The 26,680-nt window shown below is 38.2% G+C and overlaps 1 protein-coding gene across 22 annotated transcripts in view; it reads right to left on the bottom strand.

Moving 5' to 3' along the window:
* Ncor1 (nuclear receptor corepressor 1) overlaps positions 1-26,680 on the bottom strand; it is a 151,723-nt gene that overhangs the window by 39,764 nt on the left and 85,279 nt on the right. For 12 of the 22 annotated variants that reach the window (XM_041663823.1, XM_041663822.1, XM_041663828.1 and 9 more), the window contains 6 exons: positions 25,317-25,443; positions 20,305-20,857; positions 16,507-16,636; positions 11,973-12,168; positions 4,248-4,421; positions 3,368-3,528 (listed from right to left, as the gene is read on the bottom strand). In XM_041663823.1, the coding sequence (XP_041519757.1) occupies positions 3,368-3,528; positions 4,248-4,421; positions 11,973-12,168; positions 16,507-16,636; positions 20,305-20,857; positions 25,317-25,443 (1,341 nt within the window). The remainder of the gene's footprint in view (positions 1-3,367; positions 3,529-4,247; positions 4,422-11,972; positions 12,169-16,506; positions 16,637-20,304; positions 20,858-25,316; positions 25,444-26,680) is intronic. The other 10 variants (XM_041663836.1, XM_041663838.1, XM_041663837.1 and 7 more) reach the window with 6 other exon arrangements.

Raw genomic sequence — 26,680 nt, 5'->3', positions numbered from 1 at the left:
AGAACAATATCTAACAAACTATAAAATACAACACAGAGGAAGAAAGCATGAAAAAAAACCCAGAAATTCTAGAATTGGCAGGTATAACTGCAGGTCAAGTATGGTGATGTACACCTATAACCCGGCACTTGGGAGACTGAAGCAAGGAGAGCTGAGAGCAGCTTAGACAATAGAGTTTCATGCTTGCCTAAGCCAGAAATGAAACTCTGTGTAAAAACAAAGAGAAACAAACAAAATAATGCTTAAGAATGGAAATAAACATATTCACTCCCCAGAAAAGGACCCCGGAGACAGAGTAAAACACTGAATGTTTTACTTCTTAGATCAACAACAGACGTTCATGCACACTTTAATGAAACAAAAGGACAGGGATACTATTTCTATATGCCAATACTACTCTGCTGCTCCACTTTCTGTGCTTCCTTGACACTGTGCTGCGTTTTTGTGAAGCTGAAGTTTTAAGTTTAAGGTATGTGAGTCTGTCAGTACCATTACTGCAACACCACAAGACTGCTGGCATTTTCTTAAGTAATGAAGTATCTACCTTATTTTGACTTATTTAAATACAGTATCCCTATTAATTCAGGCTGGCCTCAAACCTGTGATTCTATTGCCATAGCCTCCAGCATGCTGAGGATTAAAGGTATACATAACTATGTCTAGTTTTAAATTTGTTTTGTTTTGTTTTCAAAAATAGGGTTTCTTTATGTAGCCAAGCTGACCTGAACTCAGAGATCTACCTACCTCTGCCTCTCAACTGCTGGGATTATAGGTGTGTGCCACCACTGCCCAGCAAGGTACACATATTCTTTTATTAGATATAATACTGTTGCATACTTAACTAATTAGAGTACATACAGTATAAATATGTTTTATATATACTGAAAAATTAAAAACTTCTTATGACCTTGTTCACTGAAACATTTGCTTTCTGGGATGGTCTGGAACCAAGCTTATAATATCCTCACTCATGCCTGTAATAGACAAGAACTTATGAAAACAAGGAATACGTTAAAATTGCCTGGCTGTTGGTGCGCATCTTTAATCTCAGCACTTGGGAGGCAAAGACAGGCAGCTCACTATGAGTTCAAGGCCACCCTGGTCTACACATTCAGTTCCCAGGAAAACAAAGGATACATAGTAAAAGGCACTGGAAAGGAAGGAAGAAAGGAAGGAAGGAAGGAAGGAAGGAAGGGAGAACAAACCACAGAATACAATAAATTAATGAAATAACACAAAATAAACAGGATATGCACATCACTTCTAAAGAAGAAACAACGAAACACTTTAAACAGGAATTAGCAATAAAGACCTAGAAAAATGAAGTGTATATGTTTATAGATTAGAAGACTCAAGATTATTAAACAAACTATTCCTATCTGAACTGATTTCTAAGTTTAATGTAATCTCACCCAAAACTCTAGTTGGCTTTTTACAAAATTGAAAAACAAATTATATAATTTATATGAACATGATAAAGGATATAAAATGACCAGAAAAATAAAAACACTACAAGAGATACACTAAGGGGCTGGAGAGATGGCTCAGTGGTTAAGAGCATTGCCTGCTCTTCCAAAGGTCCTGAGTTCAATTCCCAGCCACCACATAGTGGCTCACAACCATCTGTAATAAGGTCTGGTGCCCTCTTCTGGCCTGCAGGCATACACACAGATAGACTATTGTATACATAACAAATAAATAAATATTTAAAAAAAAGAGAGATACACTAAGTAATTATACAGTATAACATGACAATCATCAAGACTATATCTAATAACATGAAAAGTAGACAAACAGATCCACAGAACAACTCCAAGTGCAGATACAGATCCAAGAAAAGACAAGCAGGGCAATCGAAAGAGAGAAAGGAAACTCTGTCAACCACGCTGCTGCTCAAAGTAGAAATCCAGACAAGAAGTGAATACTGATTTCCACACCACTACAATGAAGAAACCAGTCTCTGACTGATCGATCACATGCACCAAAATAAAAGCCAAATCTATAAAGCTTGTAAATAGGAAGTATGAAGAATGTGCTCAATGTTCAATGATTATATGCAAATATCTGTGCAACAGTGCCATATACAATGAAAACATATATGTAAGTGTATATACATGTCTAATCAACATAGAAATTTTAAAGCATCTGGAGCTGGGAATATAGATCAGTCAGTTTTAAAGAGGCCTGGTGGCACACATCTGTCACGCTAACATTCAGGAGGTGAAGGTTCAAGGTCATTCTTGGCTACAAACCTGAAATACAAAAGGCCTTGTCCCCCCAAAATAAATAAAACCATCAGCAAGACAACTCTGTAGGTCAAAGTGCTTGCTATAAAACCCAACAGTGTGAATTGGATGCCCAGAACCAACATGGTAGAAGAAAACTGACTCTCACAAGTTGTCTTCCAGCCTCCACAGCTGCACTGTAACCAGTGTGGGTCTGTCTGTCTCTAACTCTCACACACACATAAAAAAAAAAAAAAAAAAAAAAAAAAAAAAAAAAAAACCTAGGAATTTTAAACAACACTTTTAGTACACTTGTGGTTATACTATGTTTTTCTTAGTAGAGCAGGTGTGACATTTTCCACTTGTGATGGCATGGGATGTTCAGAAAGTTTTACATTTTAGAACATTTTAGGTTTCAGACATTCAGAATATGGATACTCAGTCAATAGCCATGTCAGAGAAGCAGAAATACAAGCACGGACAAAGAGCACATGGAAAGTGTGTGACATCATTTGTTTTCAGGGAAACACAAATGAGAGCCATGATGAAATATGACTACATCTACTTAGAAGTAGCTAAGGATGCCTAAAATGAAACAAACAAAAAACAATAATAATAAATGGAACAAAGAATAGAAGAAGAAACCTCAGCCTGATACAATGCTGGTGGTGACACAGCTGCAGGATCACTTTTGAAACTCAACTTCACTCCTAACAATGTAAGAGAAAGCCAAACATACATTCACAATGAAACCAGCATAAAATTGTTTCTTTGTAAAGAAGCCTAAATCAAAACAGCTCAGTTTTCCCTCCACAGAGGAGATTAACAAATGAAACATTCATACAATGGAGTATTTAATGATCAAAAGGCTACTGAATACCCACAAAAACTTGACCAAATCCCTAAAAGCATTACTCAGAGATAAAAGGCAAACAGGAAAGAGTGCATAGTGTATGATCCTGCTTATATGAGCCCTAAAAAAGTGAAAGTGAACACGTGGCTACAGAAAGTAGGACAGAGAAGAGATGGCCTGGGAAGGAACCTGATTATTTATTAGTACACTAATAAGTAAATGAGAGGAGGTAAGGGGCTAGCAGAAGCAACATTCAACAGAAATCTGCTATAAAGAAAAACCAGTTTACCTGTGAGATGGACCCTCCCATTATAAAAGATGGTTTTTCTGATGCTGCTGTAGTTTTAGACGATGGGATGAGAGGAGGTGGTGGTCTGGTAGGTCGCGTTGTTGGAAGTCGAACCCCTTCAGGAAGATTAGTTATCACTTGATGTGGAGCAGGTTGGAGGACTTTTTAAGGGGGAAAAATCATTTAAAATGGTCAATTTCTAGTATGCACAGGCTACTGTTCTCAGTAAGGATTCCTGAATCTTTAGATTGCAAATTAAATTCTAAATGTCAGATAAAGTTAAACACAAGTATTTTCACTTTTTAAAATTCTGTCAATCAGTATACTCAAATCTCAAATGGTATTTGTGAGGTAAATGTATTCAATTTCTTTCAAAGCACACAGCATTCAAAGCTGACGTCAGCAACTACTCTGTTCACCATGAGTGACTTTGTCTCTCTTCATCGCCATCTCAAACTTACATGGAAATGAGAATGAGGAAGCTTCCAAGAAGTACCTGCTGCTTCACACAGTAGGAGACCTGACTGACAACCCAGTACATACACATCCTCTGTGTAGCTGCATAATTTTGAGAACTATCTACTGATTCTGACTTTCACAGTACACTTGAATTTCTGAGGGGGAGGATGTCTCAAGGGTTTTTACAAAGTAGTTGTACTGTTAAGAGAAAAGCCACTCACAGTACAGAAGGTCAACACAGTTTTCTCGGTGGCCAGTGACTCTGAGTTAAACGGATAATGGAATGCAGAAAAACAAAAAAAATCATTCTAAGAGAGCAAAGACATGTCCTGGAAGAGCAGGTCATTCATGAGATTAAAGCACTACGTGAACACCTGTGGGTAGATGGCCTGCAGCCACTGGGCAGAAAGGTAATATTTACCTGGAGGGACACTATAGCGGGCTGCACTCATATCAGGCTGTGAAGCGGCTTTACTGACTTCTCTTGGAGAGAGCCTACACGGTGAGGCTGACCTTGCTGCGGTACTGTGCATCTGTGCTTCCTGTTCTAGAGCACGTTTGACCTCAGCATAAGGCATATAGGCGACTGATTTTCCTATGAAAGTTAAAGTTATCACAATAAGGGAAGTACCCCAAATTAAAATAGTAAGTGTGAAAGGACCAAGCCCACACCATCCAAGGGCAGATCCATCTATATGCTAGAAACAGGGTCTAAAATTGCCGTGGACAAATCCACCCACAGAGAAGTTATGGAATCCTACTAAATCTCTATCTTCTATGCTTCCCTTAGATTTTAAACCCTCAGAAATTCAATGACAATTTTTACCTTTAAAGAAAAAAAAGTCTTAAAGAAAATCAAGTGCTTTGACATGCAATAAAACTACAACAGACAAACAATGAACTATCAAGGGAATCTGAATTCAAATCTGACCTGAATTACAGGTCAGTTCTCTGAGAATTTCAATTAGCTTATTGATGCTGTCTAATATTTAAAAAAAAAAGTAAACATCAGAAACAGAAGAATTATTTTCAAACAAAGGCAGATAAAGTTTATCTAAAACCCTTCGTCAGTTAAAAAAAATTGAACAGTTAAAAAAAACTGAACATAGAGCCGGGCGGTGGTGGCACATGCCTTTAATCCCAGACAGGGTTTCTCTGTAGTTTTGGAGCCTGTCCTGGAACTAGCTCTTGTAGCCCAGGTCTGCCTCTGCTGGGATTAAGGGCGAGTGCCACCACCGCCCAGCCCTCATTTCCTAATATTATCCATTTATTCTTTCACCTTTTTTTGTTGGTATTGATGTTTTTAAAACAGGCTTTTAATATGTAGGCCTGGGTGGCCTCAAACTCAAAATTTTCTTGACATGGCCTCCCAAGTCATGTGAGGATTACAAATATGTATCACCACATTCAGTTTATCAAGACAAATTTACATTTAAAATCAGAATTTTCATTCGGATTACATTTAACTTAAGAATAAAGGACAGGAGAATTATTGTTGAATTAAAAATAATTTGTCACATTTATTAAAACTATTTCTAGGTCTTATACGTTCACTTGCCGGGAAAATCATCTGTCATATATACAGATGTATATGTGCAATTAAATACTTGAGATACACAGAAAAGATATAGGTTTTCTAAAATATAACTTTTTCTAAGAAAACTTTCCTTTTGGTTCAAATAATTCTCAGTTAATTTTTATACTTTTAAAAATGTTATTTAATATAATTGTTCATGTATTTATATTTATGATATTGTGTACTGGTATATACATGTTACAGAATGCATGTGGAGGTCACAGAACATCTTCCAGAAGTCCTCGCCTTCAACCTTGTAAAGGCAAGGACTCTTTTTCTGCCATGCTGCACACTAGAGGCTAGCTGGCTTGTAGGCTTCCAGATGATTCCAATCATTACCTCCCATGGGATTTTGGGCAGGTTCTGGGAATCAAACCATAGGTTGGTTACCCAGTTTGGGAGGAAGGTACTTTTATCTTTGGACCATCTCCCAGGCTCCTTTTACATTTTCTAGGATAATATTACCATTCAAAATAGCAATTTGTCTTCTTTTAAATACCTAAGCTATTGTCCATACGATACTATGTTAATAGTGGGTCACTTTGCAGTTCCCACTCAAGTCCATAACTGCTTTCAAATAAAAACTTTTTCTTTTTTGTTTTTTCAAGACAGGGTTTCTCTGTGTAGCCCTGGTTGTCCTGGAGCTCACTCTGAAGACCAAGCTAGCCCAAAAATCACAAAAATTCACCTGCCTCTGTCTGCAAGCGCTGGAATTAAAGCCACGCACCACCACCACTTAGTTTAAATAAAGACTTATCACAGGCACAAACAATTCTTTTACAGATTAAGGTACTTTAGAAATGTGAAACAAAAATTATATATCAACTAATATTCAACTGTTAAACACCATGGTTTCTATGAATTTGGAGGAAGTGGAAGTATTAAACTTATAAAGGGGTTATCAACATACTTGCTCAGAAAACATTAAGTCCACAAAAGTAAAGTTTAACAATGGAATACTGCGTCTGCCAAGCAGTTTGGGGGGGGGGGGGGGACAATGCTAATTCATCCTGTGCCTCTAATCAGGCCCAGCAGAATTCTGCCTGCAGGCAAGAGGACCCCAGCAGCCTAGGAAAAGCAGGCTGATCTGTCTCAGGTAACTATGACAATACTTTACACTGTAAATCTCCCCATCTGTCCAAACAACCAAACCTTGGAATTCTGTCTCTGCAGAACAATGGATAACTGTTCAAAGTGTGACTTGGGGCCCTGAGTCCATATAAGCTGGGGGGGGGGGGGGGAGGATTTCTGTTCAGGGCCGGCTCCCTTCTGTACATTAGCCAGAATCAGTCTCACGCTATTATTCGGTTTTTCGTTTAATGATTTCTAAGTACCAGGATTTCTCACTGGGAAATTCAATATAATAAATTGTCTCACTTAACTCTCACAACCAAAGAAATTAATGGATTTTTTCAAATGAGGAAATTGGGTCTCCAAAGAATCACACTTAACAGCCCAACCAAAGCAAATTAAGAGGGACTTTGAACTAGAAGGCTACTGAACTTCTGACGCCTGTGGAATATCCATCAAAATGATGCTACTCATACTGATCATGGTACTACATGCCTATAACCCCAATACTTCGGGGCTGAAACAAAAGGATTAACTAGTGTAAGAACATAAACAATTTATTTCTTCTTTCCTAGAGGATTTAACATAATATTATATTAAAAATTCAAAGTCTGGATAGTTTAACATTTCAAATAATTTATAACTATATAGAAAAATCTGTTTAAAAAATGGTGGATATTTAGATGGTCCTAACCAAATCGATTTCAATCAGAAAATATACAGAAGCCAAAAAACAAAACAAATAAAGTAACAAAATAAACACAAAACAAAATATTTTAGTTGCACAGAAGCAGAAAATCTATTCTTATTGGATAGATTTTATTAAACTTGCATTACAATTTCTCACTCGACACGCCCAAGCTTCTTTACTAGAAATTATAAGCGAATCAGAGGTAAATCTGGTTAAACATCAGTGGAAAATGATCCTTTTTGTTGTTGTTTGTTTTTGAGGCATGCTTTTTCTGTGTAGCCCTGGCTGTCCTGGAACTCACTCTATAGACCAGGCTGGCCTTAAACTCACAGAGAGTCACACCTGCGTCTGTCTCTTGAGTGCTGGGATTAAAAGAGTGTGCCACCACCACCTGGTAAAACTGACTCTACAAAGTACTTTTAAAACCTTTTTCTGGGGAGCTGGAGGGATGGCTCGGAGGTTAAGAGCACTGGCTGGTCTTCCTAAAGGTCCTGAGTTCAATTCCCAGCAACCACATGGTGGTTCACAACTATCTGTAATGAGATCTGGTGCCCCCTTCTGGTGTGCAGACATCCATGCAGACAGAATGCTATATACATAATAAATAAATCTTTATAAGAAAAAAAACCTTTTTCTGCAGATGATAAAAGCATAATTTAAAAAGGAGCATGCCTACAATAAGTTTGTACCAATCTCACTTCAAAAACAACAGAATCAAATGAAGGTATAGCAGCCAAAGTAAACACACTCCTAATCCAAGCAGAATTCCCTAGTACTTAACTGCTTGTTTTTTTAATGGTGATAATGGTGTGGTTTTCACTTATTTATTTTGGCACAAGGTCTCGCTCTGTAGATCAAGCTGGGGTAGAACTCACTAAGTAATTCACAATGGCCTCAACCTTGTGAAAAGTCCTGCTGCCTTAACCCTTCAAGTACTAGAAATTACAAACAGAACTGTCCTGAGGAGCTGATGTTACATATAAATTGACACTACAGCTCTTTTTTAATCTATAGATTCATCTGTGAAGGTGGGTTCAAAACATCTGTTATGGGACAAAGGAGATAGTTCAGTGGCTAAGAGCACTGGTTGATCTTCCAGAGGTCCTTAGTTCAATTCCCAATACCCACATGGTGGCTCACACCCATCTATAATATGATTTGGTGCCATCTGGTGTGCAGGCATACATGCAGCCATAACACTGCATATATAATAAATAAATAAATAAATCTTTAAAAGAAATTGTCATGTTTTCCATACAGATGTAACTTAAATGCAAACATTAAAAATATATCTAAGAGTGTCCCAGACACTTACTACACAGTATTTATAAACAACCCCAAAGTAGAGATACACAGCTTGTAGAAATAAAATACTGAATGCATACATTAGATGGGTTAACAAAATAAAGCCTTTATGTAAAATATAAAAAAATGATCCCACTTGGTATAGCCATCCTGAATCAAACTATAAAGCCTTAATGTCAGAGTAATTTAACATTAAATTTTGATTTTAAGATCACTACATTATGATTAAAAATTCAGCCACTGGGCTGGAGAGATGGCTCAGAGGGTAAGAGCACTGGCTGCTCTTCCAGAGGTCCCGAGTTCGATTCCCAGCAACCACATGGTGGCTCACAACCATCTAAAATGAGACCTGGTATCTTCCTTGCCAGCAGAACATTGTATGCTTAATAAATACATAAATAAATATTTTTAAAAAAAAGAAAAAAGAAAAAAAAATTCAGCACTGGGCTGGAGAGATGGCTCAGAGGTTAAGAGCATTGGCTGCTTTTCAAGAGGTCCTGAGTTCAATACCCAGCAACCACGTGGTGGCTCACACTCATCTGTAATGGAGATCTGGTGCCCTCTTCTGGTCTGCAGGGATACAAGCCGACAGAACACTGTATACATAATAAATAAATCTTTTAAAAACAATTTAGTCACTACTGAAATCTAAAGCACAAAGGACAAAGAATTAGCTGCAGAGAAATGCATCTTATAGTATCAAGCTCAACATATCAGCTCTGGCCACTCTATCTCAACATATGTCAAAAACAGAGTGATGTTTGTAAAGATATTGAGATTCTAAACTATGATATCCAATAAGAATTACCCACATATTAATAAATGAATAATGTGAGGCTTTGGCAGGATATCAACAAATGATTGAACTGAATGTCATTTTTTTTCTGAGTTTTATTTTATCCTTTAAAAACTGCTATTCTCTCTCTCTCTCTCTCTCTCTCTCTCTCTCTCTCTCTCTCTCTCTCTCTCTTGAATTTTTGAGACAGGGTTTCTCCATAGCTTTTGGTTCCTGTCCTGGAACTAGCTCTTGTAGACCAGGCTGGCCTCGAACTCACACAGATCCGCCTGCCTCTGCCTCCCGAGTGCTGTAAAAAATGCTATTCTAAGCAGGGTGGTGGTGGCACATGCCTTTAATCCCAGCACTCAGGAGGCAGAGGCAGGCAGATCTCTGTGAGTTTGAGGCCAGCCTGGTCTACAAGAGCTAGTTCCAGAACAGGCTCCAAAGCTACAGAGAAACCTTGGGTCAAAAAGAAAAGAGAAAAAAGGAAAAATAAAAAAAAAAAGATCATAAATGATACATGAGAAATAAACAAACAGGCCTTTATTTTATAATTTACTAATAGATTATGTCATATGTGATATTTAAAAGATAACCATCTCTGAGGGCTAGGATATGACATGCCAATTAGAACACGTGGCCTAAGTTAAATCCCCTGTAGAAGGAAGAAAGGGACATCACGATTTTTTGGGGATGCGGTGTGCCTCAAGACAGAGTTTCTCTGTGTTGCATTGGCTATTCCAGAACTTACTCTGTAGTCGGGGCTGACCCGGAACTAGAGATACACCTGTCTCTGTCTTCTGAGGGCTGTGATTAAAGGTGTGGGCCACCACTGCTTGGCAGGGGTGGATCACTTAATATATTCCTTCAGCATATAACATCTAAGTACCCATTGTATTGATTATAAAACTAGGGATTAAAGATTCTCAAAATGTAATTCAAGTAAAAGTCATCAAAATTCCCAACTACTTCACTAAAGAAAAATTCACTTAGGAGGGATATGATGACATGGCCCTGAAATACACTTGGGAAGCTAGGGCAGGTGAATTCTAAGTTCAGGGTCAGCTTGATCTACATAGAGAATCCAAGGGCAGCATAGACTACATACTGAAACCCTATCCTGAAGGGAGGGAAAGAAAGGCAGGGAAGGGAGAAGAGGGGGAAAAATAACAACAATAACAAAAAAAGATTTCCTTATAGCTAGGGGTGAATTAGTGGAAGGGCACTTGCCCATCATGGACTGGGTTCAGTGGTTAGCAGCGAGGGAGAGAGATTTACTTTGTATTCTTTCCATGCCTTAGTATTATTTCCCTAGTTCACATTTTTGCTTGCATGAGATTTATATTTAAGGGCTACTGATCTGGCTCAGGAGATAAAAGTGCTTGCTATGAAAGCCTGATGACCTAAGTTCTATCCCCAGATTCCACTGTGCAAGGAGAAGATGAATACCTTAAAGTTGTCCTCCAAACTTCAAATGCACAACATACTAGCACATGCATAATAATTAAAAAACAATTTGCGTTGAGGACAATAACAAGCTCATATAGAAAAGTCTATCGTAAGAGGTTCTGTATGTTATGTAAGTAAACCTCATCACTGTGTAGCATGGAGTGAGGAGTCAGCAGGATTTCTCTACAATCAGACTTTTACATTAAATAGTTTTCAACAGGCACACATGGCTTTGCAAAGGTGATTGCTCTTGTCTATATAAAGTATTACAAAATACTTCTCAATCAGTCATAGACAATTTTAGTATTTATATATTCTAAGCATACTTAAAAAGTTTACCACCCATGTGCCAATTATAACCATATCAAATTATTAAAATTTAGAATTTACCAATTCAAATTAGAGTAAAAATGTATCATGCTCTAACTAAAACAGGGTAAGTCAATTCAAATATCATTTGAAACAGTAAGTGATGATACAGCAGGCACAGGTTTTTTTACTGCAGTCTCTACTGTAGGTAAGAGCTAAGCCATATGTTATGTAACAATATTGACTTTTATTTTATGGCCCTAACAAGATAAATACATATTTTTGTTTTCACTTGTTGATGAGAAAACTAAAGCAACAAAAGACTAAGTATCGGGCTGGAGAGATAGCTCAGTGGTTAAGAGCACTGACTGTTCTTCCAGAGGTCCTGAGTTCAATTTCCAGCAACCACATGGTGGCTCACAACCATCTGTAATGAGGTCTGGTGCCCTCTTCTGGCCTGCATACATACAGACAGAACACTGTAGTATACATAATAAATAAATCTTTAAAAAAAAAAAAGACTAAGTATCTTTGCTATCTTTGCCCATGGCCACACATCTAACAGGCTGAAGACTGAGTCAGGGTAATAATCAGTTGCTACAAAGGTACAAAGGTACCTCCATCATCACATCAGAGCATTACACAGCCACAGGTGACATGCTTCAATAGCAGATCATCAGTTTCTATCTTGAAAAGTCAGATTAATGGAGGATAAAGCACAGTTGTTTTTTTTTTTTTACTCTCAGAAGAATGAATTCAGAAAACTCATATTAGCTAGAATGCTATTAACAATGTTACTGCTGTCTTTTGGTAGTCACCAGTATTGAATAGTATAACCAGCATCAGTTTAAGGACTCCTCTGTCAGGGACACATGTAATAAGCTGATTAAAACACAGATCACCAAGGACACACACTATCTTGGGGTTCAGCTTGACTCCCTTTGAAGTGATGGTTCCATCTACTTACCTTCCCATTCCCTGTTTGGACTCTTAGAAGTACCACACGGACTTGTAGAGCTTCTACATTCCAAGTCTATCTGTTCTTGCCTCTGACGCTGTTCCTCCAGCAATGCTGACTCATGCATGGCCTTAATGTGACGCTGGTAAAGAGCATAGCCACTCACAGGGGGTCCAATTGGTATATTACATGGGGTGCAAGAAACCTACAAGGGGACAAAAAAATCAAACTGAAATGTGCCAATGGCCACTGTAGCAGTAATTATCAACTATTAAAAGTAATGCGTATTCCTGAAATGCTAAGGACTGAACTCATTTGACCAAATCTTCAGAACAAATTCTAGGTAGGTATTAAAGAACTGATCACAGCAGAAATAATAAAAGCTGGAACACAAAAAAAAATCAAACCCAGAAACTAAAGATCATTTGTCTAATTCAAATGCTTGTGATCAATCTGGCTCTCAGTCTCATTCCGCATCTCTTACCAGACAACCACATTCATTTCTATAAATTTACATGTCCTATGTGGCAATGACTCAGAAACTTCTCTTTCTACAAGTTCCACACTCATAAAAACTGTCTACCTTTGAGTCTTCTTTAACAGCTCAAAGAAACTTTCTACTAAACAACCTACCTCAGCAAGAAACGCAGCTTATCCATGTCCCTCAACCTCCCCTTCCCCAAACTGACTCATCCAGACAGTCTGTAACAAGGGGAACTCACCTTGATTTCTTTCATCCTAAACAGCATTTGTTTCACGTTGTAACTACAGTTTTTTTGTTTTGTTTTTAAGTTTTTTGAGACAGGGTTTCTCTGTAGCTTTGGTGCCTATCCTGGAACTAGTTCTTGTAGACCAGGCTGGCCTCAAACTCACAAAGATCCACCTGTCTCTGCCTCCCGAGTGCTGGGATTAAAGGCGTGCACCACCACTGCCCGGCTGTAACTACAGTTTTTGTTTTGTTTTTGAGACAAGGCAGCCCTGGCTAGCTAAGCACTCACTATGTGGCCCAGGCTGACCCTAAATTCATAGCAATCCTGTGTCAACCCTCTTAAACATTGGGATTATAGGTGTGCACAACCCACTCTGCTTGCAACTATGTTTTTCTTTCTTTTTTTTAACTATGTTTTTCTTATTTATGATTAAATACTTCATAAAGAAACAAATAGCCAGGGGTTGGAGAGATGGCTCAGAGGTTAAGAGCACTGGCTGCTTTTCCAGAGGTCCTGAGTTCAATTCCCAGCAACCACATGGTGGCTCACAACCATCCATAATGAGACTTGGTACCTTCCTCTGGCCTACAGGCATACATTCAGATAGAATATTGTACACATAGTAATTTGAATTAGACAAATGATCTTTTTAAAAAAAACAAATAGCCATAGAGGCCCTAGAGATCTAACATATATTAGAGACTATATGCTCTAAACACTAGTATAGATTTTACACAACCTTAAGTGGGTCTTACAACACAAGTATGACTTTTCTGTCCTTTTTTATTTTACATGTGAATCTGGCTTTCCCTTCTTGTGGCACAACACCACACTAAACTGTTTCAGTCCAACAAAAATGTTAAATCCTTTGTAGAGTCTGAAATTTCTACCTAAGAGGCTACTGTTCCTCTAAGACACTCAATACAATACAATACAATAAATGAAGGCAGTCATGGACAAACTAATCCTGTGTTAATTCTATTTCTGTAAGGCACTGTGGTATAATAAAGTCTGTCTGTTCTTGGCCCACACCTTATATTCTTGGACTGTGCAGAACTAACTAAGAGTCCTTTATGCCAAACAGTGGTAGACTCTCGTAAACCTTTGCATTCGGGAGACTAAAGGAGGAGGATTAGGGTAAATTCAACTACCTGGGCTACAGAGTTGAGTTCCTGGACAGCCTGGACTGTCCACAAGACTCTGTCTCAAATCAGAGTGTGTCTAAGGGCTGAGATTGTGATTTAGTCAGTACAATACTTGTCCCCAGCACTGCATGAACTCAGCATGTTGGTGCATGTATGTAATCCCCAGCACTCAGCAGGCAGAGGCATATGGAACAGAAGATCAAGGTTATCTTTGGCTACAGAGTGAACTCAGGGTTAGCTAGGGATATACCTCAAGAAAAGTATAAATTAAAAAATATAAAAAATATTTTTATGTCAGTGAGATTACTACTGGCTGGTGGCCAAGAAGATTAAGGCATGAACAGAAGGCTGGAATTTTGAGCTGAACTCAGCCCAGGCAAGAGTACCTCCAAGCTCTGGATGGAAAAGAGATGTTGGAGGGTCATGCACTCATCACTAGAGACCAATGATTTAATCAATCATGCCTATATCATATGAAATCTCCCTCCATAACCAAACAAACTCCTAAATGGCAGGGGTCAGAGAGCTTAACTTGGTGAAAACAAAGAGGTGCTCGTAGGGCTGTATGACCCAGAGGAAAAGGAAACTCAACCTGCTTTCCCATACACCCTGCTGTGCACATCTCTTCAATCTGGGAGTTTCTTAAGTTGTATCCTTAGTGACAGAGCAGTAAGAGTAGGGAAACTGTTTTCTTAGTTAGGTTCTATGAGACAGAGAGATCACGAACCTCTGATTTGCAGCCTCAGTTGCGTAGAAGTGTGAATGACCTGGAATCCAATAATTACATGAATAGTGTATGAAATAAGGAAATTAGACCTTGTAATTGTGTCTCTCAATAATTCAGACTTGGTGTGGGGCAAAATCCCACACATTTGGTATGAGGATTGTAGCAAAAAAAAAAAAAAATTCATTAGTATCTAATGAAGGCAAATTCATAGAAATAGAAAAGAGAATAGTAATGGTTATGTAGTTGGAGTTGTTGAGGCAAAGGAGTGTTGTTTAATTAGTAGAGAGTTTGAGATTAGGGTGACAGCAAAGATCTGGTGATGGAGGAAGGTCATTGGTTAAATAAAAAGAAACTGCTTGGCCCTCATTGGTTAGAAGATAGGTGGGAGGAGTAAACAGAACAGAACGCTGGGAGGAAGAGGAAGTGAGCTCAGACTCCACAGCTCTCCTCTAGGGAGCAGATGCCTCAGAGAGACGCCATGCTCCCAGCTCCCAGGCAGAAGCACACGATGAAGCTCCAACCCAGGATGGACATAGGCTAGAATCATCCCAGTAAGACCGGTGCTCACAGATTATTAGAGATGGGTTGATCGGGATATCAGAATTAGCCAGTAAGGGCTAGAGCTAAAGGGCCAAGCAGTGTTTAAATGAATACAATTTGTGTGTTGTTATTTCGGGCATAAACTAGCCAGGCAGCCGGGGTGCTGGGGACGCAGCCCCGCCGCCCTTATTACTACAATCTGGCACTGTATTTTTTAATATAGTGAACAATACTTAGGCTACTGAACTATAAACTAAAAATGGCTAAAGTTCTGAGAATAACTGACTGTTAAATGCCTGGTTCTAAATGAGGTTTGTGGCACCTCTTCCAAGGCTCAGGAACAATATAGATAAAAAAAATGGAAATACTCTAAGAGCTGAGGGTAAGGAGAAGTGGTGTGAAATGATGAACTCTGGATATGTGTCATGGCCCATGATTTCGCTACAACTATGGTTATCTGAACAAACTTGTGGGCCTGTCAAAACCTCATCAGTGATGAGGTATGGGTTTATGAGGCCCCATTTTCCTGAGAGTACTGGCAGTTAATAGTTACTAGATGGGCTAGGCAGTGGTGGCGCACACCTTTAATCCCAGCACTCAGGAGGCAGAAGCAGGTGGATCTCTGAGTTCATAGCCAGCCTGGTCTACAAGAGCGAGTTCCAGGACAGGTTCTAAAGCTACAGAGAAACCCTGTCTCCAAAAAAAAAAAAAAAAGTTGCTAGACGGGTATCATCTTTTTCAACGGCAGACATTGATAAGTTACCCATGCTCTAGTAAGTAACCTCCCCACCCATGGTCATACAAACAACTCTTATTAGACTGAGTAAGACCCCACATATGCCGACAAAAGAGTAGGAAGAGGACTTAATGGAAAGAAGAAGGGTTTCAGTGGAAAAGAGAATGGGAAGAAGCAGGGTAATAAAGGGTAAACATGACCAGAATTCACATTGTAACAAATTGTGAAAAACAAAAACAAAAAATAGATGGTCCTCCTCAAGGAAAGCACATCAACTGGCTGTCCAGTGTCAAATGGTCAGCCCTGATAACACACATACAAATAATATTATATGGACCTCACAGGTTCTATTTAGGTATTCTACACATACATACAAATATACAAATTTGTGTGTGTGTGTGTGCACGCACATGCAATTACAATGAATGAAAAAAAGAGGCCATGAATTTGAAGGAGAGTAGGGAGGGGTAAATGAAAAGGCTTAAAGGGAGGAAGGAAAAAAATTATTGTAATTAGGTTACAATTTCAAAAATAAGCCAAAAATTTTACTAAAATAATTAATTCAAATTAGATTACTTTTTTTTTAACGACAATATTCTAAAAAGTCAAAGAGTTAAGTAAAAGAATAAATATGCCCAAGAAGGTCTCTGTGTTTCAACTTTCCATGTATAATGATGACACTTACCATTGGCGGGATGACAGCAGCTCGATGCTGAAGCTGTGGCAGATCCAATGGATTGGGTTTAATAGGAGATGAAACTAGTATAGATCCAGTTGGATTTAACAATGAAGGCTTTGCATCCATAGGAAACACTCTATAGTTGGTGGTTTCAAATAAAGATAAAAGAAGTTATTTTTATTTATGACTTCAAATGTAAAATCACCACAATTCATTTGTGTGTGTGTGTGTATGCGTGTGTGTGTATGCGTGTGTGTGAGAGAGAGAGAAAGAGAAATTAGTCTTAATAAGGTGGGCTGAGGGTACAGTTCAATAGCAGAATACTTGCCTAGTATGAGCAAGGTCTTAGGTTAAAATCCTAATACAACAACTAATAAATATATAAACAGTAAAGGCAGAAAAGGGTATTATAGCGTTAATTTTCCAGATAAAGAAATCTAACATTAACTGACAAGTTGATATTTATCTGATTTTAATTATCTACATTTAATCAACAAAAACAATATCAACAAACCCCATAAAAATGTTTAATCGCAGAGGTGGGCAGATCTCTGTGTGTACGAGGCCAGCCTGGTCTACAAGACCTAGTTCAGGACAGGCTTCAAAGCTACAGAGAAACCCTGACTTACAAAAACAAACAAACAACAACAACAACAAAAAATAAAAACAAAAACAACAACAACAGCAAAAAGTTTAGTATCAATTTACTAATATACAGGCATATGCTAAAAACTAATCCCTTGAACCACCAAGTCTGACAACTCCCAGGACATACATGGTAAAATGAGAGAACCAATTCTCATGTGCACGGTGTTATATGTGAGTGCTATATGAACATACACACATGCATAGTGCTATGCATGAATGCTGTACCACACACACCAGAGTAACTAAATTTTTTTTTTTTTTAAAACTAGTTCCCAGGGCTGGAGAGATAGCTCAGACATTGAAGGCTAGGCTCACAATGGGAAAAAAAAAAAACAAAAACAAAAACTAGTTCCCTATTATAGCATGTTTTCCTGGGATCACAGAGAAGAAGCAACACTCATTTAAACTTGAGAATTTTACCCAAAATTCCAAATTTCAGGCTTCTTATAGAAAATATAAGGAAATGAAAATGGAGAGCCATCATTCCCACACAGCAGAAACATGCAGTCATATGTCCCTCTGCTCCCAGCCATTTCACACAGCACCTACTTCACTTGCCTCTAATGTCTACACATGAGTTTAAGATGTCCAATACATGAACTTGATATATTTTATAAACATACATATAATAAAATGGTGCTGTATTTTATAGCCTTGGTTATATTTCTCAAAGATATAATGGCTACTGGGTAAAGATAAACATTTTTTAATGTGTGGACTGGTAGAAAATAAAAATGTATAAAGAAAAACTATTAATTGTATTTTTAAAAGATGGTATTAAAGATATAGAAAACTGGAAATATAATTTTTAACATCTTAGAAGTTTTATAGGTTTTAGGATTTCATTCAGAATTCACCATGTTTTTACAATGATTTTGGTTTTACTAGAAAGTTTATTTATTTTTTTTTTTTTTTGGTTTTTCGAGACAGGGTTTCTCTGTCCTTTTGGAGCCTGTCCTGGAACTAGCGCTCTTGTAGACCAGGCTGGTCTCGAACTCACAGAGATCCGCCTGCCTCTGCCTCCCGAGTGCTGGGATTAAAGGCGTGCGCCACCACCGCCCGGCCTAGAAAGTTTATTTTTTCGGAGGTGGTCATTTTGAGGATCAATCTTGGACATCACGGTCTGCCACTGAGCACAACCTGCAGAGCACACAAAGGGAAGACTATCCCAGCTGTGCCTAAACAAGCTCATTTTCTAAGGTCACTGTCATCCTGATTTTTAGTTACCTAACCAAGCAGCACACAATATACAATAATTCCAATTTCAGATTTAAAAAAAAGCCTTTTTTAAAAGTCAATACTGGCCAGGCGGTGGAGACGCACACCTTTAATCCCAGCACTCAGTAGGCAGAGGCAGGAGGATTTCTGTGAGTTCGAGGCCAGCCTGGTCTACAAGAGCTAGGTTCAGGACAGGCTCCAAAACTACAGAGAAACCCTGTCTCGAAAAACCAAAAAAAAGGGCAATACTGCTTTAATCTGTATATATTACTCTAGTTAAAGACTGGGGCTGGGCCTCAAGATAATTCCAAGGGTAAAGATGCTTGCGACCAAACTAGACAACCTGAATTCAATCCCTAGAATTTGTTCTTACCTCCACATAGGACATGGACACACACACAGATTAAAAAGAAAAAGTAAATTGTTTTAATAAAAAAAAAGAAAAAAAAAACAAAAAGTAGGGACACTTACTATAAATTCTACACTATTAAGAGAAGAAAGAGGACTGATCTAGATGACTGCATTTTCTGGCAAATGGATGGTTAGACAAAAAGCCTGTGTTACTTAAATGTTTACTAGTGACAATTCAGGCCCTTGGACTCTCTTGAAGACCCTAGTCTAGAGCACTAAATGTCAGCACGCACAGTGATACCGGGACACACGATGCACAAAGCGGAGCTCTGTGGAAATCTGGCTCCGCATGAGAAGCTCTTCATCTTCGGCTTACTAAAAAGTAACTGGCTTTAAAGAGAGAGGAAGTGCTCGAATTTCTGACTATGTTTTAGTCTTAATTCACTTTTGGAATCTGCAACAATCCAACATGTCTGCTTATAGGTGTTTATATATCTTTTGAGGAAAAGGGAACATCCAGGTATTAAAATTATTATATTACTATGATTTTCTGTAAAATATCTTTATGTCTGACACTTACTATGCATTTTTATAATTAATTTGCCTTTAGTGACTAAAAATACTTAACTTTTATTTGTGGACTAGTGTGATGACTCAGCGAGAAGGCCCTTGTCACTAAGCCTAACGAAAGAGATCAGTACCTGGAAGCCGATGGTGGACAAAGCCCACTACCATAAGTTATCTTCTGACCATGATGGCACACACGCTTCCTTTCTCACAAAATCTAAATAATCAATTTGTATTATATCTGATATTTTATATCACAAATATGACTAACTTCAAATTATAACCAATATCAAAAATTGTCAATATAACTTCTGCTAACTTGTACTAAGTTATGGTCTTTAAAATGTCAGGGGCTAGATACAGCTCAGTGAGAGTGCTTATAGCACATGGGCAATGTCCTAGCTTTGATCCCCAGCAACACACAAAAATGAAAGAAAAGAGAAAAGAAACTCTTCACAGGCATGTCTCTAATGCTTGCAGTAGGAAACAGAAGAAGGAATACCACAAATGCAAGGCTAGCCAGGGTTACCTAGCGAGTTCAGCCTCAATGTGACCTCATAACAAAAGCTTGTCCCCAAACCCCAAAACAGCAATAATATATAAAACTTTTCAACAATGGCATATCTCCTTATAGTATTTCCTTTATTCTATAACGCTGGGCTAAACAAACCAATTTAGATAAACCTAGAGGTAAAGCCAAGGCCCTCCTTCCATCGTCTTCACCACCTACCACTGCTACCAACCTCAAGCACCACAGTGTGACCATGGTTTTAGTCACAACTCTGCTGGCTGAAAACCACTCCCTCCCTCTGCTATCCAAGAATATTGTAACAATGCAGATACAGAAGGTATTTATCATTGCACTATTTAAAAAAAATCATACAAACACACACACACACGCGCACACTGTTCAATCTTAAAACCATGGATTGCAAGGAATTAGTCATCTGTACAGGAGCCATCTCTGTGGCCATATCTGTGGCGGTTAGAAAGCAGAGATGAAACAAGGTCCAGTCTCACCTCTGCCTCTCAGGCTCCCCATCCACATCCTCATCAGCACTGCATGTGGCACTGGAGTCGTTGTCTGACTGTGGCTCAGGTCTCTGGATATTCATCTGCTCAGCCACCACCAGGTCTTCATCTCTAGCCTCGGTCTTCTCACTGGTGCTCTCCAAGTCTCTTTCTTTGGCATCTCCTTCACCTTGAGACGCAGTGTTTTCTGACACCCGCACTTCTGCGTCCACAGAGTCGGCTTTGGGAGCAGCTGGCGGATCAAGAACAGAAGTGGCTTCAGTACCGCACTCCTCACGGTCTACATCCATCGGCTCTGCTGTCTCCACACTGGCACTGTCAGTCGCCTGGGCCTCCACGCTTTCACTTTCAGCTGGTTTTGTGCTTGGAACTGCTGAAGAGGGAGATGCACAGGGTGCAGGGTCAGTGGTGGCCTCAAGCTCAGCCACAGGTTCGGTGTTTCCTCGAGAAGCAGCATTTTCACTGCTGTCTTCACTGGGCTTGGCAGCTTCAACTGGTGAAGGAGAGGGAGCACTTTCTGTATCAGAACTATTTTCAGCACCTTAAAGATAATGATACAGCATAAACATCTGATAATAAACGGGCTGCAGGTGGTGACAGAAACCATGCTTGTTTAGGATGAACTTGACTGGTGTGGTGACATCAGAGAAGTGAAAACAGCTCTAAAAGTGTAAAAGATCAAATTGTCTTGACCTTCTGAAATTGAAAGTAAAAAACTCTTTTAGATGTCTAAAAAAAAAAGAGGTTTATTTTAAAGGCAAAGAAAAGATGGAATAACGAAACTAAACAAAAATAATCCATGAAAGACACATTCTGGCAAAAGATTTTTTTTTTAATGGTAAAAAGTTAACATAAGATAACACACAGAAATGTCTTTAGAAAAACAGGTTCACTATGAAGCCATGAAGTCTGTCCAGGTTGAGGCTTTTGGTTTTTGTCTAACTGACACAAACTAGAGTAATCTGAGAAGAGCGAACCACAGTTGAGAATCTGGCACCGTAAGACTGGCCTGTAGGCATGCCTTTGAGGCATTTTCTCAATTGGGGACTGATAGGGGAGGTGTGCCATCCCAGGGCAGGTGGTCTTTGAGAGCAGAAGAAAGTTCTGAACATTTAACTTGAGCAAGCTTATAAACAGCACTCCGCCAGGGCTTTTGCTTCAGTTTCTACTTCCAGATTTGTACCTTGGGTTCCTGCCTTGCCTTCCGTCGGTGATAAAGTATGATCTGAGTTGTAAGATGAAGTGAAAAAATAAACCCTTTTCTCCTTAAGTTGTTTTTGGTCATTGTGTTAATCACGGCAATAGAAACACTAGGACAAAATTATATTGTTGGCTTGAAAAAACGAGTATTATATGACCATCTGTGAATAAACATTTTTTAACACAGAATAATTTTAAAACTGGAAAATTAGTTTTTTCCTTATCCAAATATGTGCATGCACAGAGTTGTTTGAGGTATGGAGACACAGCAATGAAAATAAATTATATTTTTAAAAATTTTTTTCTTTTACTTTTATATGTATGTATGTTTTGCCTGTGTTTATGTGCATCAGATCCCTAGAACTGGAGTTAGCAGAGATGACTATGAGCTACCACCTGGGTGCTGGAACTAAACTTGGTTCTTCTATAATGTAAAGTGTTCTTAATCACTGAGCCATCTCTTGAATCCCACAAACTGCACATTCTCATGGAGCCTACAATCTACTGTGAAATAGACAATGAATAATGAATATTTTAAGTATACTACATGATAATAGATACAGTGATTATATAAACCAAATAAGTAGTGAGAGAGAGGACTATAAAAGGTAAAGAAATGTCCTGAAAAGGGACCTAAAAGAAGGAAAAAGTGGACTTTGGGCAGATCTGGGAAAATTCATGGACAATTTTCACAAAGTGTCAAGCTGAGAATGGGATTATTCTGCTCAGAAATAGCAGGCGAATGGTGTGATTGGAGAAGAGAACAGGCAAATGGAAAACAACCCACAGAAAGCTCAGAGGCACAACAGTAAACTCATGCAGTCACATCAATCACCAAGAAAGCTTTGGGCTCTTATTCTTGAGGTATAAGGAATAAGTTCGGTTGGATTTACATTTTACAAAGAAAAACCCAGCTTCTGGGTAGAAAACAAACAAAAAAACCAGAATGCAACCAAAAGAACCAAACAGGAAAATACCATAGAGAGGAGACCAGCAATGGGAATAAGGAGACCTGACCTCATATTCAAACAGAGCAGGCACTATCTGTTGATGGACTGTATCGGGGGAAAGAGAATTTTAGTCAAGTAACTGACAGAGGTATGGATGGTGAGAAAGAGCAGCATAGTGTGGGACTATAGCATCAACCTGCTCTGGATATCAACTTAGAAGTGGCTTTTAGGTACACAAGTGAGACTTAAAAGGTAGAAGCATGAGCTAGAGTTCAGGCAAAGCTTAAAAATGGAAGCAATTGCCAAAAGTCAGATAAAAATAATGAAAAGCTACCAAAAAACGTGACTTGACCTTTAATTATGATTATATAGTGAGGAAAGTTATTAAGTTTCTTATCCTAAAAACATTAAAAGACTCCAATACATGCCTTTCTCGGGTATCTTCTTCCAAACTACAGAAAACTAGCTAAACAAACCATTCACAAAGCACCAGCTAAACAAACCATTCTTTTCTAAAACTAAGAAAATAAATGGGCAAGCCCTTAGTGACTCAGAACAAAAATCTAAGTCCAGATTTTAGTCAAATTTGGTTTTCCAGATTTAACTCTTCTCACCATAGATAAATATTTAGCTGGACATTTTAGGATAGCATAGACCGGTATTATCCTGTCTACAACCAGCTGCCTTTAATCTACTCAGGAGAGCCTTGCCACATAACACAGTGAGTACATTAACGGAACCTCTTGAGGGTCAGCAGGAAACATGAGGTCATAGGTCATGTAAACTCCAGTAACTTTATCCTCTAGGACACCATGTAAAAGAAGCCGAGCTAAAAAGAAGCGAGAAGAGAGTTTGGAAATCTTTGGACAAATGTGTTTCTATTATAAGGAGACTACTATAAATAACACAGGCTGTCCATAGCATGAACATCAGATCAAACTCACACACTATCTTATTTTCATACTTCCAAGTGAAAGAAAAAAGCTTTCACAATAAAAGAAGGAGAGGGGGGAATAAAAACCAGAAAGTTTTGTTTTGGTCTTGGGCCTTTGCAGGGTGGAAATCTTCAGTCCTGCTCATGTATACAAATGTATGAAACAAGGCTAGGGCTGAACTGTGTTCCTTCCTCACAAGTTCAGTGTTGAACTCCTAACTGCATCTGAGATAAGGCAGACTACATCTGCTTTTCAGAAACAATTGAGATTAAATGAGGTCATAAGGGTGGGTTGTTGTTCAGAGAAAGCAATACAGGAATGCACAAGTAATGGATATGAGTGGACAAAATAAGGCAGAAGGTAGCAAGTCTACAAGACAGACGGAGCTTGCCTAGCACCTTGACTTTGAACTTCTAACCTCCAGAACTGTAACCCACTCAATGTACACTACTCTACTACAGTAACCCAGAAATTAATACAACTGTCCCCTTTCCACAGGGAGCACTGTTCAAGATCCCCAGAAGATTCCTGAAACTTCAGGTAGTACTATCTCCAGTATATACTGGTATTTTCCTAAACATTCACAGAATATAATCAAGTTTAATTTAAAAATTAGGGACAATAAAACATTGATAATAAAATAGAATGATTACAAAACTACAGTTTAATAAAAGTTATGTTGACATGGTTTCTAACACTCAAGTTATGAAATGCAACATGTACTGTTATAACACGGTAACTGTAAATAACTGAAATTAGTAAGATTTTATTCACATTTGCAACAATGGGGAATAGTAGTTAATAGATACACAGCTTTGGAAATGAGAGTTCTCAATAGAAAGTGACTGATGTTTAAGAGACCTGGAAGAAATAAGAACACTTCAAGCTGTCCTGCACTATTTTCAGTCTTGACTCTCAGTCTGAGCTTGCTCCAGTACTCTCTTGTATTAACTGACCCATTTAAAGAATAAAACAAAACAAAAAAACTGATGGAGAAAAAGTTGACTTACTAGAGCATATAGAGCTTCCTAAGTTTATATAAAATAGAAGAGCTGACAAGGAAAATACCAACAACTCTATACACAGTTAAACTCTAGTTAAAAACAAAACAAGTCAGGCAGTGGTGGTGCATGCCTTTAATTCCAGCATTCGGGAGGCAGAGACAGGTGGATCTCCATGAGTTCAAGACCAGCCTTGTCTACAAGAGTTTCAGGACAGGCTTCAAACCTACAGAGGAACCCTGTCTAAAAAAACAAAACAAAACACCAACAACAAAACCAAAAAGAAAATAAAGTGGGCATATAGCAAATAATATTATAAGAATCCTCACAGCAGAAACACTCAATTTACAAAAAATGGTGAATGGCAATAAAAACTAAAATAAATGATTGGTGCCTTGGTTCTTCTAATAACTAACAAACATCCAATTTCAGGAAGCTGGGTTTATCTACTTAAGAAACTGTCCCTTGGTTTCATAGGTGGGTGTTATTTCTGCTCAGAAATCTAATGTAATCCAAACTTGAAACATGAAAAGTATGATATGTGAACCTTAAAATATGAAACACATCAACCTCAAGGCATTAAAATGAAAGAAATAGTAACTTACAATAACAACTGAATAAGTAAATTTGGCAACAATACACACAGAGGCAAGCAAAGACTTAGCATCTGATGCAGGAGGGTCACTGTCAAGTCCTTCTGGTTGTACCACCTGTACAGTCTTAAGTACACAGAGATAAATACTTGTTGATCAAATGAATAAATGTATTATTTTCAAACCTAGGCCATGAAAACAGTGAAACGCTATTTTCTCAGTGATGCAATTACTACACAATCAAGGAATAAACTAGAATTTTGTATTTGATGTTTTGTATTCGTAACAGAAGCCACAACACAATTTAATATTCTGAGATACCTTCACTATCTTCTGGATTTTCCTCTTCATTGGAGGCTTCAACATCTTCATCCTCCTGAGCAGAAACAGTAGAAGCAACACTTTCACATTGAGACACATCTCGTTCCTCACGAGGTTTTCGTGAAGCCTAAAGGTACGAAATAGTAATTCAATTATTATGAATTAAATAAGCAAAAGGGAAAAAACCAAAACATTTCATTCCCGAAACAACACAGAATTCTATTAGATGCACACAAAGGTCAGGAAGTCTGTGGGTGTGGCAAAAAACCTGTGTTGGAGGTGAAGGGAATATATGCCAACCAAAAAAAAAAAAAAAAAAAAAAGGCCTCTGGGCAATAGATGACTTTCATGAAACCTATCAAAAGTTAGCACTGAATCACACTGACATCTGTATCTCAGCATTTGGGAGGCAGAGGCAGAAGGGTGTTCAAGTTCAAGGCCGACCTGGCCTATCCCATGAGACCTTGCTTCAACCCTTACATACTCCAGAAAGACTGATCTGAACCAAATTTTGGAAACTGTAAATTTTATACCACCCCTAGATGAGACACTATTTATTTTTTCCATTAAAAAAAGGACATATGCTCACTTTCTAATAAAACAACACAAACATGACATGTAAAAGACAGAAAATTAGCCAGGCGGTGGTGGCGCACGCCTTTAATCCCAGCACTCTGGAGGCAGAGGAAGGTGGATCTCTGTGAGTTCAAGGTCAGCATGGTATACTAAAGCTACTTCCAGGACAGGCACCAAAGCTACAGAGAAAACCTGTCTCGAAGAACAAACAAACAAAAAAAAAAACCAAGGACAGAAAATTGTATTTGAAAACCTGAAATTTTATAATTCCTAAATAAGTAGACATTCTAAATATACTAACTGGTACATTTCATTTTAGTCTTTTAGATAAGTAGACACAGACTGAAATCTTTAAGTGTACACCTAAAGGTTTTGCATAGTTTCACATAGTTAAAAACATTCTACTTTTGAAAACCTAAATGTATAAACTGAATATTCCCTGCTATAAATTGAAAACTATTTCTATTAATGATTATAAAAATATATTTTTATTCATATGCAATTAAAATTCTTCTTTAAGCTAATTAAAGCAAACTTTTTTTCTTTTGTTTTTCCCTGAGTAGCTCTGGCTGTCCTGGAACTCGCACTGTAGAACAGGCTGGCCTCAAACTTAATAGATCTTTCTGCCTCTGACGCCTGAGTGGTAGGATTAAATGCATGTGCCATTGCATAAGGCTTAAGTAATTTTTAATGTTTCATACTATTGATGGTACAATAAACATCAAAGCATTATACAATTGTACAGGCAGCAAATTATTCTTGGTATTACTATCCCATTTCTTTTATGA

The sequence above is a fragment of the Microtus oregoni genome, unplaced genomic scaffold (genome assembly GCF_018167655.1).
Source record: "Microtus oregoni isolate MIOR12 unplaced genomic scaffold, Mior012 000015F_ref0000493, whole genome shotgun sequence".
In the NCBI taxonomy this organism is placed as follows: domain Eukaryota; kingdom Metazoa; phylum Chordata; class Mammalia; order Rodentia; family Cricetidae; genus Microtus; species Microtus oregoni.
This window is presented reverse-complemented; position numbering and strand designations above follow the sequence as displayed.